The sequence below is a fragment of the Erinaceus europaeus genome, chromosome 9 (assembly GCF_950295315.1).
Source record: "Erinaceus europaeus chromosome 9, mEriEur2.1, whole genome shotgun sequence".
Classification (NCBI taxonomy): domain Eukaryota; kingdom Metazoa; phylum Chordata; class Mammalia; order Eulipotyphla; family Erinaceidae; genus Erinaceus; species Erinaceus europaeus.
This window is the reverse complement of record NC_080170.1, coordinates 17,717,542-17,731,285: the sequence shown is the minus strand read 5'-3', so window position 1 is coordinate 17,731,285 and position 13,744 is coordinate 17,717,542. Positions and strand designations below refer to the sequence as shown.

Below are 13,744 nucleotides of genomic sequence, written 5' to 3'. Positions count from 1 at the left end.
TTAGCAATACCCTGCAGAAAGTTAATAATACTAGCATGGAAATAGGGTGGTTTGTGGACCCTGCCTAGCTCAACCACATATGAACAATTTCCCCAAAAGTCAACAACATTTACAAAACTTTCCCTTATTTGAGAGCTACTCACTTCCCAGATCCAGCTTTCTGGTCCTTTTTCCTGCCATGACACATCTCCACAGACAATAACTAGGATCCACCTGCATATCAGATTTCAGGCTCAGCAGGAAAAAAAAAAAGAAAACTAGGATAGCCACGGCCCTTTGAAATATAACTAAAATATGCCTACTAGCTATCTATAAAATGGGGATTCCCCCAACTCTTCATCTGCTCTATTCCAGCTTTTAGGTTCATGATTAATCAACAATGTGTTTGGCTTTGTATGTTAACTTTCTTTTCAGCTATCAGGTTCCAGATGCTAGCATGATGCCAACCAGACAGACTTCCCTGGAGAGACAACCCAACCAATGTGTCCTAGACTTATGATTCCCCAGAACCCACCCCACTAGGGGAAGAGAGAGGCATGCTAGGTTGCTAGGTGTATGGATCGACCTGTCAAAACCCATGTTCATAGGGGAAGCTATTACAGAAGCCGGGCCTTCAGCCTTTTGCATCCCACTGTGACCTTGGGTCCATATTCCTAGAGGGTTAAAGAATAGGACCTATTATTTTCTATCTTCATGCCAGCATCTTCTCTGCCTTCAATGAAAATAAAAAAATTGGAAAAATATTTTAACAAAACTTTACTTTTAACTTCAACACTCTATCAAATTACATCTAATTTTATCCTTGATACATTCATGTTTGCTTTAATGGAGCTAACTTCTTTGGTTCATTTGCTTTATATATTTTTCTTTGTTCATTTATTCAGATTAATATATTTTATTATTCCAACCTCCCTAATTATATCAGTATGTATTTATTTATCTAGCAGAACACTAAACAACTCTATTGATTGGTTATTCTACAGACTGAATCTGGGACGTTTTGCAGACAGATACTGTGCACTACCACTGTGAAATATTTTCCTGTCGAATTTCCATTTAATACTACTGATACAAAGTATAATAACTTTTCACATATTCTTCAACTTTCTCAGGCAAGATTTTAGTACTGTGAGTAATTCATGGGACACAGACCTGTTGGTGACAAAAATCATTTCCACATAATGCCCACCCCCACAGCTCCATATCCAATCCCCCCCTTGATAGCTTCCCTATTCTGTATCCCTCAGGGAGTATGGATCCAGGATCATTATGGGGTGCAGAAGGTCTGGCTTCTGTAATTGCATATCCACTGAACATGGGCATTGGCAGGCTAATCCATGCTCCCAGCCTGTCTCTCTCTTTCCCTAGTGAAGCAGGGATCTGAGGAGGTGGGGGCTCCAGGATACAAGTGGGGTTCTCTGCCCAAGGAAGTCAGGTTTGCATCATATTATCATCTGGCATTTCTTTCATTTTTAAATTCTGGTGAGATGTAATTGACATACAAAGATTACAGATTTAATATCTATACATTGAGCTGTTGGACCTACATATACAACTATGACACTACGATTGCAGCAGATAATATACAAATGCCCATCTTTCCCAGGCTTTTTTGGTGGTCTTTTTTGTCTGTCTGTTTTAATTAATTTACAGATTTTAAACCTATGCTGCCAGTAAATAGAGAGGAGAAGCAGGTAAAGCATAATCATTTGATTCTGATATCTTAAGAGGTGAGTTTTCAACACAGATCTTTGAAAATTAATATGAAATCTTTATATGTATCTATTTTATAACATTTTATCCAAGAAATCACATATTGAAATAGTTAAGACTCTGAGTTCAGTCATGTATTTATTTTTGTAATATTTTCCCATTTTTATAGCCCCTATTCAAAAACTTTTTTTTTCTTTTCTTTTGCCTCCAGGGTTATCTCTGGGGCTCTGTACCTGCACCATGAACCCCCTGCTCCTGGAGGCCATTTTTATCATATTTTTGTTGCCCTTGTTGTTGTTATTGTAATTGCTGTTGTTGTTGGATAGGACAGAGAGAAATGGAGAGAGATGGGGAAGGCAGAGTTGGGGAGAGATGGGGAGACATCTGAAGACCTGCTTCACTGCTTGTGAAGTGACTCCCTGACAGGTGGGGAGCCTGGAGGCTTGAACTGGGATTCTTGCGCCAGTCCTTGTGCTTCATGCCATGTGAGTTAACCCACTGCACTACTGCCCACCCCCTAAGGTTCTTATAATTATCCACATATACAATCAAAATCATCTTCAGGAGAGAAGATGATTAGTGTTGTTTACCACTTAGTGTTGTTTAGCACTGTCCTAGTTAATTTAACCTTAGATATGGAGTTCAAGGACACATTTAATTTTATGTGCATATTTTCCTTCAGAAAGAAATTGTGTTTATATAAAACTTATCCATTCCAATCAAATATTAGAAAACAGCCAACATACTCAGTTTGGAATGTCAGTGTCCACTGTCAGTTCTCCCTCATCTCCAAGAAGATTTGATTCACACTCTTCCTTGGAAACTCTCCAGGCAAAAAGCCATAGATCTGTATGTTGACAGCAGTTTATTTCCCCTTCCACTTCTTCAGCAGACTTTCCTTAACTTCCTTGTTGCGGAGAGTGTAGATGAAGGGGTTTAGGACAGGAGTGACCACAGTGTTGAGGACATGCACAGTCTTGGACAGGTCCAGGCCCTCTTTGATAGAAGTGCGTACATGCAGAAAGATGGTGGAACCATACCAGATGAGCACCACTGTCAGGTGTGAGGAGCAGGTGGAGAAGGCTTTGCTTCTACCACTGGCCGATGGGATCCGGAGGATGGTGCTTATAATGTAGATGTAGGAAACCAGCGTGATGAGGCAGGAGCTCAAGATGACCAGAAATGCAATGGCAAAGGCCACTAGCTCCACTGCACGTGTGTTGCTGCAGGCCAGAGCAATCCAGGGTGCAATGTCACAGAAGAAGTGGTTGATAGCATGGGGACCACAGAATGACAAACTACTGATGAGAGCTGTGGGCACTGCAATGGCCAGGAAGCCACAGATCCAGGAACCCACAGCCAATTGGGCTGAGAACATGCCACTCATGATGGTCCCATAGTGCAGAGGGTAGCAGATAGCCAGGTAGCGGTCATAGGCCATGGCCGCCAGGAGGAAATATTCTGTGCAGCCCAGTGAGAAGACGAGGTACATCTGCAGGAGGCAGCCAATAAATGAGATGGACTGGCTTCTGCCCAACAGAATGGCTAGGGCTTTGGGAATGGTAGCTGTGGTATACCAGATCTCCAGAAAAGAGAGGTTGCTTAAGAAAAAGTACATGGGAGTATGCAGCTGGTGAGATGTGGTCACCAGCATCAATATGGCCATGTTGCCCCCAACTGTGAGGACATACATCACCAGAAAAAGCATAAAGAGAGAAAGCTGAAGGGCTTGGGATCCAGGGAAGCCTAGCAGGAGAAAGTCTCCAGTCAGGCTTTCATTGTCTGTCCGCAATGGAGTCCTGAGGGTCAACAGGGAACAAAAACCAAGAAGAGAAGCTTAGGGCAATCACAAAGAAAATATATGTATCACAAACAAATGCTAGAGGTCACGTGGTTAACTGCACACTTGGTTAATAACAAATGTTACTAAACACAGGGATCTGAGTTCAAGACCCCAGTCCCCATCTATAGGGGTAAAGCTTCACATGTGGTGAAGTAATGCCACAGGTGTCTCTCTTTATCTCTCCCTTTCTAAGTGATCTTTCTCTTTCAAGTTATTTCTGTACCTATTCAAGAAAACAAAAGTTAAATATTAAACTAATAAATCTCAAATGATGATTTTCACAATTTTCCTAAACTATTATCTTTGTTTCATCGCCTGTATTGTTTATAGTTAATCAATTTATGTAACACTTGTTTCTTAGGTCAAAGTAGCCATGGCCGCTGTTAGTGGGCTTGGTTTTTCCAGGTGTTCCCTCTAAGTGTGGGGTTGGGTACATGCAACGTGAATGTAAACTCTCACAGGGCACACATGGTTGAATGTGCATATTACAGTGCAAAAGGACCCAGGTTCAAGCCCCTGGTCCCCACTTTCAGGGGAAAATCTTTGCAAGTGTTGAAGCAGGGCTGCAAGTGTCTGTCTCTCTCCCTCTCTGCCTCTCCATACACTCTTGATTTCTGGCTGCCTCTATCCAATGAATAAAGACAATAAAATAGAAATAAAAAAAATCACATAGCAGCCATCATGCTAGGTTAGGTTACTTGGCAGCAACTTGACAAGACGTTTACTCCATATCTAAATCCTACTAGTTTAGTTCATCATTATCCCTCTAATTGTCCAGGCGGAAAAGTCAAAGCACAAGTAAACTAAAGAAGTTGTCCAAAGTCGATCTATGACTATCAGTTTGAGATATCTGGCCCAAAGTCACAGCATTTTAGATCTGCTACTTTTAGAGATACTTTCAATAGGTCTCCATGGATCCAACTGGCATATTCAAAGAAATAACAATTCATTTTATACTAAAACTGACACCACTGCTCAAGACTAGGTCTAAAATTTTTCACTATGAAATATCCATCTTAAACAATGTAAGCAACATGAATAAAACTATTGTATTTATTATTTCCATGTCCAAATTTAAAAAAATTATATTCCTTTATTCAGAGAGGAGAGAGCAGAGTACTGCTCAGTTCTGGCAGCCTGTGGTGACAGGGGTGGAACTTGGGCCTTCAGGAATGTAAGCCCCATGCTCTAACCGGCTGAATTCTCCCTCCAGACTAATATTTTTCAAATTTTAAAAAATTATGTACAACTGCATTTGAGAATAAGGGGAACATCTGTTGCTATATTACATAATGGTGTTTCATGTGTTAGTGGCAAATCCATTTGATGTATTTATCAGATGCCTAATTTTATTGACTTGAAGCACCTGGTGATTATGGCTTGTAGTTAAAGACCTGTACCCCACTGTCAGGGAGGAAAAAAAATGGTGGGATCCCTATGGAAATCAGCATTGAGAAGTCTTGAGCACAGAAAAATGGAAATACATTAAAATCCAACAATACCACTGTTGGGCATAGATCCAAATACATGAAGACACTAGTCAAAGAGGAGCTCTTGTGGTGGGAATTGTGTGGAGTTGTACCCCTCTTATCTTACGTTTTTGCCAATATTTTCTTCTTATAATTAAATATTAAAATGGGTGGTGGAGACAGCATAATGGTTATGCAAACAGACTCTCATGCCTGAGGCTCCTAAGTCCCAGGTTCAAACCCCCGTACCACCATAAGCCAGAACTGAACAGTGCTCTGGTATTTCTGTGTGTGTGTGTGTGTGTGTGTGTGTGTGTGTGTGTGTGTGTGTGCATCTCTCTTGAAAGTAATAAATAAATAAAATTAATTTTAAAAAATGGGACAGAGAGTCAGGCAGTAGAGCAGCACATTAAGCACACGTAGAGCAAAGTGCAAGGACCAGCATAAGGATGTTTCGAGCCCTCAGCTCCAACCTGTAGGGAAGTCGCTTCACAGGTGATGCAGCAGGTCTGCAGGTGTCTGTTTCTCTCCCCCTCTTTGTCTTCCCCTCCTCTCTCCATTTCTCTCTGTCCTATCCAACAACAACATTAATAATAACTACAACAATAAAACAACAAGGGCAACAATAGGGAATAAATAAATATTTCTTTAAAAAACTGAATAAAAAGTTACTATCAAAATTAAAATAATGGCCTCTACCCATTGCTTTATATCTGGGAATTTTTAGTATTGATTCCAAGATGACCTACAGGAGACTTTATGCCTAGAATTAAAAACAGTTAAAATAGTAGAGAAATATATTGATTTACTTGTTTTAATAAGTCTCTTCTTGATTAAATAGGATTTAAACTATTTACTGACTGAGCTCAACAAGTAATTTTACTGTCTAACATTTGGTATGTGATTTTTGAACACAAACGCAGTGGTTTTTCATACAGGCATGCACCATGTTAGCCAAAATAACTACAGTTTGATTGCTTTGAACACAGGAAGTTTGAGATAGTAATTCAGTGGTCTGATTGGTAAACCACATGGCACGTTTGGACCCATCCACATATGGGTAAACAGGTAGAACATGGTGAGCACAGAGTAACCCTGCCCACTTACCCAAGTGAAGTCATTTCTGCCATAAGTGTCAATATCATTAAGTGTCAATATCTTCTGACTTGACCTCCTATCAATTCTTTATTCCATATTTTCCTTTATTCCAAGCACCATCTTCTGATTGTTGCCATCCCCTCTGCCTTCCTCTCTCTCTCTCTTTCTCTGTCTCTCTCTGTCTCTGTCTCTGTCTCTCCCTCTCCCTCTCCCTCTCCCTCTCCCTCTAGCTCTTGCTCTCCTCCCCTCTCTCTCTTTCACTGCTTCATTTGGCTAATTGATTGTGGGTTAATCCAGTCTTCTATCATCTTTAAAACTTGAAGTATTATTCAATTCCTAACTCTAATTTTAACATTGACTCTGCCCTGTCCTATTCAACTTCCCTCTTGTGTCTGGTGTTTTAAATTTCCTTAACCTCCTCAGTCTTCTCATAATAAGCTCCATACTGAGAACAATTTGCCATTGAGTAATTACATGTCTCTGCTCTTGCCTTCTGGGAGGGGAAGGCATGATAACTCTCTCTCCTGGGAACTGAAGGCCAGCCACAGAAACCAGGACCTTTTGTTCAATTTATCTTAATAGTGGTTTCAAAGTCTTATCAATCATTTGATTTAAAGAACTCACTGTAAGGCTTTAAGAGACAACAGAAAAGGGATGTTTTCTTAGGTTTAAATAGCACAATAGTTTGTGTATCAAATTTCATAACTGAAGTCACACAGGCCCCCATCCCTGATACCACCATAAGCCAGAGTTAAATAGTACTCAGGTTTCTCTGTCTGATTAAAATAAATAAACATGTTGATCTGGTGTACAGTCTTTATAAATGTTCTTAATGTGGCTTAATGAGTTCATGAAATTTTAAATTATAAATAAATACATATAAAATAGTGCAAATTAAGCCAAAAACAATTAGAAAAAATAGCTTATTTAATTCTTCAATTCCTTTTATCGTCACTAAGTCTCAACCTCAAAAAAAAAATCTCTGCTTTTTTTAAAAAAAAAAGAAAAAGAAAGAAAGGAAGAAGGAAAGAAAGAAAGAGAATCTTGTAGGGTCTGGCAGTAGTTCAGTAATCATTCACAAGACTGGACGGTCTAAGGTTAGATTGATGTACTACTGAGCGCCAGCAATGGTTAGTGCTCTAGTCAGTCAAAAAATAAAAAAAGTGAAACAAAAGTAAATAAATATAGACAGTCCTATATAGACAGTAAGGACACTGAAAAATTACTGGCTTTCTTTAATAAAGCATGAAAATTACTGATAAACCTAAACCACTTTAGTAGCATAAACTTAACCAAGGGCATCCTAAAGATCTTTTATATTTTTAAACTCTTCAATGCAACCTTCACATTGGTATAAGTACATATCAAAAAAAATCAAACAATTTTAATATATCTCTTTCTGCAAAGAAAAAATAATAATTCTGTGGTTTTTCACAGGGTAACTGGGGAACCCTACAATAATTTTATATGTAAGAGTTACCATGAAGACTGTATTTTATTATTTTTGAATATTTTAAAATAAAATCCTAGTATGTGCAAATTAAGAGTTCTCAGAGAATATCTGAGAACATGACTAAATAAAATTGAGTTACCATGAATAATGTATTTTATTATTTTTGAATATTTTAAAATAAAATCTTAGTATGTAAAAATTAGGAGTTGTCAGAGTATATCTGGGAATATGACTAAATAAAATTGAACATGACTGAAAATCAAAACTTAAGTCATTTATATAATCCACATGGTGATAAGATATTGGTGCTTGACTTAAAGAAGGTGACTTCATCATTCTTAATAGCTAAGTAGTACTCTGTTGTGTATATATACCACATTTTCTTAGCCACTCATCTGTTGATACGACACCTAGGTTGCTTCCAAGATCGAGCTATTATAAATTTTGCTGCTATGAACATGGGCAGAACTTAAGAAACAAGAATTGACAGGGTAAATACATAGTAAAATTGAACTGGTGGTGTATTGCACCAAATCAAAGATCTCCAGGGAAGGTGGGCTGAGAGAGGGTTGTGGATGTAGACTATCAGGTCCTGGTAAATGAGGATGGACCTAATTTGGGAGAAAGAGTATTTTGCCAACATCTATCTTGGTGAGATGAGAAATTGTATCCATTTGCCAACAACTGTACTGTAAACCATGAACCTCCCGAAAAAAAAAAAGAATAATGACAAAAGAATATTGGGGTCATGATAAAGAAACATAATATGATTTTTAATATTATAACATTAGTATTTCTTAATAAAGCTATAATAAAGTCAATAAAAATATTCTGCTAAGGCAGGTTCTCACATCAGATTCATAAATGGTAAGGAAAAAGTCTGCGGCCATACCACCCTGAACATGCCCGATCTCATCTGATCTCAGAAAATAATTTTACATTATATTCATGAATGAATAAAGCAAACAGGAAACCTCTTTACACTGGGAAGACTTGTACTAAAATTGTTGTCACTTTGGTGACTCAGATTAAATGAATAACCCTCATACCTGAGGTAGAGACCTTTCTCAATGACAGACAGATGAGCACTCAGATGGATAAACCTGGAGCTTCAGTCTTTTGCTTGGAATTCTGAACATACCTTTTCCTCCAACATTTTATTAGTCTTTCCTGGTCATTATGGATAGAGCCAGAGAACGGATCTCAGTTACTTCATTATTTTGTTTGATGGTTGTTCTGATTTGGTGCTAGATGTTCTGACCCTGCAAGAAGGGATGTCTCGTGTAGATTTCATTTACTCTTGGTAGCTTAAATAAATTTCATGGTATGTTTCCCTTGAACTTTAATGATACCTTTTTCAACAAATGAGGTAAAGAAAATTATAGTAAATGAAAATGTATCATACAGAAACAAATCATTCTGCCAGAGTTAATGCTCCAAAAGGAACCAATCTTTATCATTAAGAAGTGACAAACACGAACCGTCACATCTATATATTAGCCTGGGGTATCATGTAATAATTCAGTTTTTTAAACAGTTGATATCTTGAGTTTTTATTTTTCCATGTGGGGAAATATATATTCTTTTTCCAGGTCTTTCCAGTGTTAAGGATAAGTTAGCTGATTATAACACCCCCTACCCCACTTTGAAATCAACAATCAATAAGCTTTCGACAGTCACTTTACAGTTAAATGAAGTAAGACTCTTGTCCATATCTTCTCTGCAACAGTCTCATCAGAGCTTGCTTCATGTCCTTATTCTTAAGGCTGTATATGGCAGGATTGAGTAGTGGGGATATCACAGTGTAAATCACAGAAACTGCTTTGTCAATAGCTGATGGGGTACTTGAAGGTGATTTTAGATAAACGAAATATGCAGTTATGATAAAAATTGTAAAAACAACCAGGTGGGGGAAGCAAGTGGAGAAAGCTTTGGACTGACCTTTAGTGGTAGGCATCTTCAGGACAGTGGAGAAGGTGTAAACATATGAGACCATAATGCAGATGAAGCAAGACACTCCTAAACAACCACCAATGCCAATGCTTGTGTAGATCACAGTGAGAGTCTCAGAACAGGAAATTCTCAGTAGGGAGGAAACATCACAGAAAAATTGTGGTATTACATTGGAACCGCAGAAGGGCAAGGAAAATGTACCAATTGTGTACACAGTCCCAAAAAGTCCTCCAATGGCCCAGGATACACCAACCATCAGTGTACAGGTGCTACCATTCATGATGACCTCATAGTGGAGGGGACAACAGATGGCCACATAATGGTCATAGGACATGGCAGTGAGGATGAAGATCTCACTTGCAGAGAAGGAAGTCATTAAAAGTAGCTGGAAGGCACAGCCTAAGATAGAGATGGAACTGCTGTGAATGAAGTTGTTGATAATGAATTTGGGGATTGAGACAGACACAAGGAAGACATCCATAAAGGACAAGTTCTTCAAGAAGAAGTACACTGGAGTTTGGAGTTGGAAGTCTAGAATAATGAGAGTAATGATGAGAAAGTTACTCATAAGGACGACCAGATAAATCACTAGGAAGAGGACACCATGTACAATCTGAAACTCCCAGACATCAGATAATCCCACAAGAAGAAAGTCTGTGACCAAGGGGACATTGGCCATGCTGGAGTCTCTTCACTACCTGTCAAGGTGAGAAGAGAGAGAAAAAGTCATGTTTATCATGAAAGAAAATACATCAATATACAGAAGCATTGAATATCTGAAGAATAATGTGTAATTCATTATTTTAAGTGCCGGCAACTGTGCTGTAAACAATGAACATATTCTGAGGAGCTATATGCAAAGTCAGTTAGTCTTTATATGAATTATTTCTGATCTAATAGCCCTATCCTTGTTCCAGAATGGATATAATGACTAAAATCAGAAGTGTTCCCACCCATAGTGTATTTTCACCACACTATTGCTGTGCTATGTATGATAAGAAATCTTTTGACTTTCAGAAAAAACAAAGTTTAATATCTTCATAGTGTTATAGTATCAAAACAGTCAACTGCAAAAGCTAAATATAAACTTTCACAGGTTCTAAGAATTGTGATGCCACATATGCATTGTATTAAGTTATCAAATGCAATTTTTTTCATAATTTTATGGACATCAAGAAATATAAACTGGAATCCTTTATGAAAAACTTGCATTATCTTGAAGCCATGCAATTCATGTTGACAATGAATAGTAAACAAACTTAGATACAAAATAAAGATTAGTGACAGGTGTCATTAATACTTAAAGGTGAATTAGTTTAGATATTAACTAGGCATTAAAGCTAAGAGGAGCTCTCTGTGAAGCTGACTTAGAAGGTAAAACTTAAATGACAAGAAGGTTCCTCCAGAACAAGGACCCAAATGGGGTACATAGGTTAAACACCTAAGCAAAAGAATGGGTGTTATGGCCCAGAAAGTGGTGTAGCGATTAGAAGTTTGGAGTTAAAAGAATGAAGTCCTGAGTTTGATACCCAGAATCTTGTAAACCAGAGTGATTCTATGGTTCCTTTCTGTGTTACTCCGTGTCTCTCCTCTTTCTCTCATGCTAACAACAAAAATGTATTGAAAAAGACACTATATTTGAACATGTGTGATGTGGTTGTGTGTGGTGAACTTGATGGCTGGATGGAGTCATTATGCAGGTACTTCTTCTTCTTCTTCTTCTAGCGTTTGCCCTTCTTCCGTAGCCAGTCAACAGCGTCAGGTTGAGCCTGATGTAAAGTTTCGAGACCTCCTTTGAATCTGGAGAGGTGGCAGTCGTTGCCTATGTGGGTCATAGTCTGTCTGTAGCCGCAGGGGCAGTTCGGGTCGTCTCTGGCTCCCCAGCGATGGAACATAGCGGCGCACCGGCCATGGCCTATTCGATAGCGATTGAGGAGGGCCCAATCATAACGTGCTAGGTCAAAGCCGGTTGACTGGGCTTGCTGGGGTCTGTGATGAGGTGTTTGTTCTTTACCTCAGCTGACTGCCAACTCTGTTTCCAAGAGACTGGAACAGAGAAGTTCAGTGTAGGCATAGGGGACCAGATTGGGTGACGAGACGTCAAGCGTTGGACAGGGTGGGCGAAAATACCCGCGTATATTGGCAGGTCCGGTCGAGCGTAGACATGGGAAATGAACTTAGATGATGCAGGTACTGATAATACACAGCAATAGCCCTGGTGGTAGAAAAAAGGAACGACAACTGAGGAAAGATAGAAAATAGGAAAGATAGAAAATAGGAAAGAAGGAAGAGAGAGAGTGTGTGTGTGTGAGGGAGAGAGGGAGAGAGAGAGAGAGGGAATGTGTGAGGGAGAGAGGGAGAGAGGGAGAGAGGAAGAGAGAGAGAGGAGAGAGAGAGGGAGAGAGAGAGATATGAAGAAATAAAAAGGAAATAAGAAAAACCGAAAGAGTGAGAATAGTATAGAAAGTGAATGTGAGTTCAATATTTTTAGCTTCTCCCCTATATTTTCTTAAAACCTACTAGATTTATCATTCTATTTTGCAAAAAAAGGTGCTTTAACATTCACCATCGTAATTTGAAATCTCTCCAGGGTGAGTGGTAGTGGAGCTATTAAAGCACACCGTGTTAGAGTGAACAAGAGCACAGGTTCAAGCTTCCAGCACCCACCTCCTGGAGGGAGGCTTCATGAGTACTGAGGCAGGGCTGAAGGTGCCACTGTCTCCTCACCGCTCTTTCTTTCTGTCTACATCAAAATAACCAAGTAAATAAAGAAAAGAATAGAAGTTTGAAATCCATACCTTCAAATAATTCACATCTTCAACTTTATGAAAAAAAGATAAGTCAACGGATGCATGGAAAGTGATTAATTTCGAGTTCATTTGAAGACTGGATTTTTCCTCCTAACTCAAATAGTTTAATTTATAGTTTACTGGTCTTAAAGCAGAACATCTATATTCCACTGGAAATACTCTTTATTATAATACACAATAGTATTTTTAGGCTTATGACTCTACTAAACTGATAATTTCTTAACATAAAAAGATGAATATCATGAATATCTAAAGCAATGAAAAATGCATTTGCCTTCCCTTTATTACAAATTTGACACCATTGGAAATGTTCTATATGTGCAGCACCTATTCTTTTTAAGGCATGTAGATACTATTTTAGAATTCCCCAAAGATAAGAGAGAGCCCGATTAATTTACTGAGAGCCTTATTAATGTGATCTATCTTAAGCTTTGTGGATTTGGGCATGGGTGTGTCTATAGACAGCACTATTCAAGTCCCAGAAAGTATTCTGGAAACATACGATGAAAGATACAATCCAGACTTCTCCCTGTATAATAACATAATACCTAAAGTATTCCTTTAATTCTTCCTATTATAGACAGTAGGACAGTGACTACTGAACTAGCATATTTCAATCACACAAATACTGCTGAAGATGAAAACTTGTCTAAGTATTGCCAATGGCTGACTTAGTGGGTCTCCGGAGATTTTTAAGAACATTCATTTGGTCAGTCTACATAGTGAATCACATGTATCCCATAATGAAAGTGTAATAACTATACAGATAGTCATCTATCATTAAAAACAAACAAAATATATTGATCATCTAAAAAAAGTCTCATTATAGAAAGTGCCCACCTACTTGGGGGATGCTTCATGAATGGTGAAGAAGGTGTCACTCTCCTCCCTACATACCTTTCTTTCCTCCTTTCTTTCTATATTCTTTATGAAACAAACAAAAAAGATAATTAAAAGACATGCTGGTAAGAAATTGGAGTTTATGTGTTTACTATAATTTTGTGCTTTTCTTACTGCTAGTAGCATATTAGGCAATTTTCAGTCTTTTTTTATTACAGCATTGGTATTTTTGAATAATTCAAGGAATTTTTAAGGCAATACATCTTCAGCTAAGACTGACTATTGCATTCTCAGAATAGCATTAAAATTAAAATTTTGACTAGCCTTTTATATAAGAATTAATTACAGTCAAAGATACACAATACCAAGTAGTTATATACATCTATTTTATGTGTGATAACTTATTAAATGTTTCTATATATGATAGTATGGTCTCTGGAAACAAATTCTTAGGTAGATTATTAGTGCAAAATGTCTCTTAAGAGGTTAACACATGTGAATTTAGAGAAAAAAATCAGGACTGGTATATTAAAGCTTAAGATATAGCCCTCTAATCTGGATATTG

General features: G+C 38.1%; 2 protein-coding genes across 2 annotated transcripts; both read right to left on the bottom strand.

Annotated features, from left to right (window-relative positions):
* Positions 1-2,578: 2,578 nt before the first annotated feature.
* Positions 2,579-4,741, bottom strand: LOC103127077 (olfactory receptor 6F1). The gene is made up of 2 exons (XM_007537996.1): positions 4,677-4,741; positions 2,579-3,512 (listed from the first exon to the last, which is right to left on the bottom strand). Exons 1-2 carry the CDS (start codon positions 4,739-4,741, stop codon positions 2,579-2,581), a joined length of 999 nt encoding a protein of 332 aa, XP_007538058.1.
* A 4,522-nt stretch (positions 4,742-9,263) lies between these two features.
* On the bottom strand, positions 9,264-10,208 carry LOC103127062 (olfactory receptor 14A2-like). Its single transcript, XM_007537988.1, has one exon. The coding sequence runs from the start codon at positions 10,206-10,208 to the stop codon at positions 9,264-9,266; it is 945 nt and encodes a 314-aa protein (XP_007538050.1).
* Between the last annotated feature and the right edge of the window lie 3,536 nt (positions 10,209-13,744).